A 6,116-nucleotide genomic window follows, 5' to 3' on the forward strand; every position below is an offset into this window, starting at 1 on the left:
AAAAAAAAAAAAAAAAAAGTCTCAAAGTCTGTGGGAAGGCAGGATTAAGTTCTTGCTCCCTGCTAACGTTTCTCAGTCCAGCCCCTGGAACTGCATCCAGTGTTCCACTCCCCACGATCACGTACGAATCAGGTTACCTAGGAACTTAAAATCTTACCAGCTGGGTACGCAAATATCAGCACCATAAAAGTTTGCTCAGAGCCCTTGCACGTCGTTGCACAAGTCTAAATTCGCAAAGTCCTTTCATGGTGACCCTCGTAACACGCTACATCCTGTAAAACTCAGCCCTGAGACTGAGCAACATAGAGCATTCAGGTGGCATATGCAACTCTAACGAGTCACTGTCTCCTAAACTGGGCTCTTTCTCGGCCCTGAGGCCATTCCTGTGCAGTGGGAACCCCTCAGGCCCAGCCCCGCTTGTTCAAGTCGATACAAACTAGCAAACTCCTTCTCCGTTACTGCTTCCCCGCCAAAATGAGGACCAATCAGATGGAGTTGCGTCACCAGTGCAGGACGGGCAATCACAGTTGGGGTTTTTGGCACGGGGCCCGCCCTAAAGTTGTTGGAGCCAATGGCAGTCGCGTAGACGATGAGCCAATCAGGATGCGGCGTACTGCGTGGCAGCGGGCGGTTGCGCACACGGTGCAGTGCGTGCACGAGAAGGGCGCGAGAAGCAGCGAGCGAGAAGAAGGGCACGAGAGGAAGTGAGAGCGGTGTTTACCGGGCACGAATCATCATGGTGAGCCATGCACGGGGGCCCTGGGATGGTTGGGAGGGACAGCGGGATGTGGGGACTCTCCCGTGGGTCCGGGGCAGTGAGGCGGCAGTGGGTCTTGAAGTAAGGAGAGGAAGAAGGTACATGCTGGAAAATTTGCTTCCGTTAGGCGCATTTCAGCATTCTGTTGTTGCTCTCATTTTATACTTTTACTTTTTGTTGTTCTTTTTGAGACGTCTTGCTGTGCAGTTCAGGCTGGCCTTGAGCTCACTTTGTAGCCCAGGCTGGTCTCGAACTCTTAGCTATCCTACTGCTCAGGCCGCCCCCCACTCCCCGAGTGCTGGGATTACAGGCGTGCGCCACCACGCCCAGCTTACTTTTTTTTTTTTTTTTTTTTAACGAATCAAACTGCAGTAGGTATGTTCATTCTCCTTTCCCTTTTTGCATGAAAGATAGCTTACATACACTCTTGCATCTTGCTTTTTCATTGTAGAAAAAGTCATGCCAGCCTGGTGTGGTTGTGCACGCCTGTAATCCCAGCACTCAGGAGGCTGAGGCAGGAGTATCATTGCAAGTTTTAGGCCAGCCTGGGCTACAAAGTGAGCTCAAGCCCAGCCTGAACTGCATAGCAAGACCCTGTCTCAAAAAAGACAAAAAACAAAACAAAGCGAAAAGGTCATGCTGGACTTTCTGGTCCACCTGCCCATGGGGCTCGTGCTGGAAGATCGCTTGGGCCCGGTGTTAAGGGCCAGCTGAAAACAGCCAGACCCTCTTTCTTGAGAGGAGGGGAGGTGAGGGAGGGCCGTAGAGGAAGGGAGAGGGAAGCAGGGAGGGAGGGAAGAGAAAGAAAGAGGCCCCTGATGTGTTGGGGCATGCCTGTAGGCCCACGGCTCAGGAGGCTGAGGCAGGAGGACTGCCGTGAGTTTGAGGCCAGCCTGCACTACAAAGCCAGACCGACCCTGTTTCAAAAAAAAAAAGTCTGGTGGCCTTCTTATGCATACAAAAATGCATTGTTTGCAGCTACGGGTGCCTTCACCTTACGCTAGGTTATTCACCCTGTCCTATTTCACCAAATACATTGGTGATTTCTGGTCCTTTACCTGGAGACCTACAGCTGGTAACTTGTGAGCAGTTGAAGCTGTATGTGGGGTTCTAGAAATGAATGCGGTGATTTCGTAGATATTTTCAGATTCCTTTCCATAGCAATAAATGAGAATTCCTGTTCTCCCCCTGAAGGGTAGGCTTCTGCCTTTTTTCCTTTTATTCCTTTTTTTATATCCTCAGCTCATAGATACTGGCTAGGTAATTATTGAATCAACATATTAATAGTCTGCACATTAATGGGACCAATCCAGCACCCCTATCATTTTGTACACCTGATAAAAGTTGCATAAAGACAGTCTTATGTGAAGAGAGGCCAGAAACACTATTTTACAGGAATTTACATGGTCCTCTGTCCATCCATACATCTTTCTCCCCTCCCCTCTCCTCCCCTCCCCTCTCCTTCCTTCCCTTCCATTCCCCTCCCTTCCTCTCCCTTCCCCTCCCTTCCCCTCCCTTCCCTTCCCTTCCCGTCTCTTCCTCTTTCTCTTCTCTCTCTTTCTCTTCCTTCCTGTCTTCCTGCCTTCCTAGGAGGATTGAACCCAGGCCTTCCTACTGATCTACATCACCAGCCCATACAGTCTCTCTTAAATTGAGTGTACTGGGTTTGAAGTTTGGATCTTCCTGCCCAGCTTCCCAGAGTACTAGGATTACAGGCATGTAATACGTGCCCAGCTTCCAATTCACTTGTGCCCAGTTAGCTGAGTGAACAGCCAGTCATTTCAATCTCAGTTTCCTCTTCAAACTAAAGCTTATAAAGCCAGTGGTTTCCAAACTTTACAAAAAGTGTACGATTCCCCAGAGCATAAATGAAGAGCAAAGTAAAATATACATGTACTAGGAAGCAGGGAGCTAAATTTGTGGACATGGGTAGAGGATCTTGAATTGAAAGAGATGGGAGGGAGGGGAAGTGCAAAGGATCAATATGTGATACGCATATGTCCAGTTCTCCAGGATAAATATATTCATTATGTATCACAAACATACGCTAATAAGTTTTTTAAAAGGAGGGGACATAACAGTGGTAGAGCACTTGCCTGGCATAGGTTTGATTCTGAGCCCTGCAATAAACAATAAATAAAAGGGAAAAAAGGGCATGACTCTGTAACAACTCAGATTAGCCTTGGAGTCCGCTCTCTATAAAATTTTGTTTTGAGATTTACTGGTGTAGCAGAGACTTAAGCTCCTCAAAAAGACTTTTTTTTGTTCTGATCAAACCTAGGGCCTTGGGGTTGGGGATTTAGCTCAGCAGCACAGCGCCTGCCTGACAAGTACGAGGTCGTGAGTTTGATTCCCGGTACCAGAAAAACAACAACAAAAAAAAAACAACCTCGGGCCTTGTGCATACCAGCAAAGTGCTATACCATTGCTATAAACCCGTTGCCTCTTTTTTTTCTTTTTGATGGTACTAGGGAGTGAACCCAGGAGCTTTGCACTGAGCTACATCCCCAGCCCTCTTTATGCTCACCTTCCAGAGCAACATTTATAACTGGCATGTGCCACCACAGCTGTCCTAACTGTTGAGCCATGAGGCTGAGGTAGGAGACAGGGAGATCCTGTCTCAAAATTTAAAAACCTAATAGTAAGTGCTGGGAATGTACCTTAGTGATAGAGTAATTGCCTATGATATGCAAGAACCTGGGTTCGTTCCCTAGCACAGCAAAAAGAAGAAACTAAACCAGATGAGACATAAATTTTGCATTCTATTTATATTGAAGTATGCAGTGGGATGCATGGTGGCACAAGCCTATAATCGCAGCACTCTGTAATCCCAGGACTCGGGAGGCTGACACAGGACAACTGCTGCGAGTTCGAGGCCAGCCTGGACTACATAGTAAATTCCAAGCCAGCTTGAACTACATAATGAGACCCTGTCTAAAAAAACAAAATGAAACAAAATTTTAAAAACATTCAGGTATACCACTCAATGACATTAAGTTACCACAAACCATCACCATTATTTCCAAAAATTTGTCATCAATCTCAAGTCTTCTTCAATGTGTAATACACTACTAATGCCAATTGTATTTTTCATTTCAGACAATGATCCTTTAATGAGTAGTAGTTTTCATTTTTCAAATATTTTGCCACTGGGACACATCCAAAGCCCTGGTGTTTTTTAGTATTAAACATGTCATTCTTATTTTTTCCTCTAATTTCCTGAATCTGTGAGTATATAATTTTAACTTCATAATTCAGTAGTAGTTTCATCTGTTTCCTTTTTGGGTTGGTTTGTTTTGTTTTGTTTTGTACCGGGAATCGAACTCACGACCTCACGCTTGCCAGGCAGGCGCTTGTGCCACTGAGCTATATCACCGGCCCTCTTTCTGGGTTTTTATTGGTGGTCTTATTTCTTCAATATAAGCGGGGCATGGTGGCACACACCTATAATCCCAGCACTTGGGAGGCTGAGGTGGGAGAATCATTGTAAGTTAGAGGCCAGCTGTGGCTACAAAGTGAGATCCTATCTCAAAAAAAAAAAAATTTCTTCATTATGGTCATATTTTTTTCCTTCTTCTCTTTTTACTACATGAGAGGTTCAGATTGAATACCAGGTATTATGAATTTTACATTGCTGGGTTCTACGTTTGGCAGCATTTCTTTAAATATTTTCGGGCATTTCTTGGGATCCGGTTAACTTGCCAGGCACCAGTTTGACCCTTGGAGGCTTGCTTTTCTGCTTTCTTAGGTGGGCTCAGAGCAGCCTTTACTTTAGGGCTCATTTAGCACCACTACTGAGGATTCCATTCAGTGCTCTGAGAGTCAGGAGGTCTTCCCACCACCACTGGGGAAACACAAGCGGTTCCCAGCCCTAGGTGAGCCCCAGGATGGCCCAGCCTGCCCTGCCTGGTCTCAGCAGCACTCCCGCAGCACATGTGCTGAGCAGGACTCAGCTGTAGACAAGGTGCGCTGTGCTGATTGGCACAGAGCTCTGTGGATACCTCTGTCACATGTGTTCCAGCTTGCGGTTTCTAGCTGCATCGGCCTCCCTGAACACCAGTCTCTTCTCAATTCAGGAAGATCCCTGGGCTGTGTTTGCCTTTCTTTTCTCTCTCTCTAAGGTAGCCTGGAAACTCACGAGGTGTCTGGGGTGATCCTAGGTTTACAAGCTTTGTTTCCCAGCTCTGAGGAATCACTGTCTTTACATCCTGTCACATGATCATTGAAAACTGTTATTTCATGTTTTGTCTGATTTTCTAGGCCATTGCTTATGCCAGAATATTAAATGTGTTTCTTGGGTAGAAACAGATTTGCTTGATTTACATTTTTCTGTACTCGTAATTGAACCCAGAGGCTTCATATAGAGCCATTTTCTTTTTTCTTTTGGGGCTGGGTCTCACAAAGTTGCCTAGTCTGGACTCAAAATTTCAGTGCTCCTACCTCAGCCTCACAGAGTGCTAGGAGTATAGACAGAGCTAATTTTTTTTTCTTTTTGAGACAAAGTCTTGCTGTGCAGTTCAGGTTGTGCTTGAACTCACTTTGTAGCCCAGGCTGGTCTTGAACTCTCAACAATCCTCTTGTTTCCGCCTCCCAACTGCTGGGATTACAGGCTTGCAACACCATGCCTGTCTTTGTCTGTGTGTGTATGTGTACTGGAAATCGAACTCAGGACCTTGTGCTTGCCAGGCAGGTGCTGTGCTGCTGAGCTACATCCTCAGCCCAGGTAGAACTACTTTTTAAATATCTTAATTGCTGGGAAAATTAACAACCATTTCTGTTCATAGGTCAAGGATGTCGGTATTCATGGTGGCTAGGCAGGTATTCTGATATAAAATGACCATTGGAGACTCATGAGGTGTTATGTGTGAGAAAACCTTTAGAAACTGAATATTTTACAAATGTTGATATATGACATGAGGTCTCATTTGCATTTTGGGGAGGGGTAGGTACCAGGCAAGGAACTCAGGACCTTGTGCTTGCCAGGCAGGCCCAATGAGCTCTCTCCCCAGCCCTCTCATTTGCATTTTGTATAGTTTGAATTGCCTTGAGGACAAATGGATTTGACACTTCTGTTGTGATTCCCAGAGGGAGTGTATCTCTATCCACGTGGGACAGGCAGGTGTCCAGATCGGCAATGCCTGCTGGGAATTGTACTGCCTTGAACATGGAATCCAGCCCGATGGTCAGATGCCTAGTGACAAAACCATCGGCGGCGGGGATGACTCGTTCAACACGTTCTTCAGCGAGACTGGGGCTGGCAAGCACGTGCCCAGAGCGGTGTTTGTGGACCTGGAGCCCACGGTGGTAGGTAGGTGCTCAGCCCCGGATGGAGGCTTCCCGGGAGGTTGGGAGAGCCCTG

General features: G+C 46.5%; 2 protein-coding genes across 2 annotated transcripts in view; both read left to right on the forward strand.

Moving 5' to 3' along the window:
* The window catches only part of Lrrc74b (leucine rich repeat containing 74B), a 23,741-nt gene extending 23,119 nt beyond the window's left edge, over positions 1-622 (forward strand). Inside the window, 1 exon segment of the mRNA XM_013517985.1 lies at positions 546-622. Coding sequence (XP_013373439.1) covers positions 546-557 — 12 coding nt within the window. The 3' untranslated portion in view covers positions 558-622.
* Positions 566-6,116, forward strand: part of LOC102019114 (tubulin alpha-3 chain-like) — a gene marked incomplete in the record, with an annotated part of 12,130 nt that continues 6,579 nt past the window's right edge. Inside the window, 2 exon segments of the mRNA XM_013517984.1 lie at positions 566-739; positions 5,843-6,065. Coding sequence (XP_013373438.1) covers positions 590-739; positions 5,843-6,065 — 373 coding nt within the window.

Source organism: Chinchilla lanigera, unplaced genomic scaffold (genome assembly GCF_000276665.1).
Source record: "Chinchilla lanigera isolate Chin_1 unplaced genomic scaffold, ChiLan1.0 scaffold00041, whole genome shotgun sequence".
Lineage (NCBI taxonomy): Eukaryota > Metazoa > Chordata > Mammalia > Rodentia > Chinchillidae > Chinchilla > Chinchilla lanigera.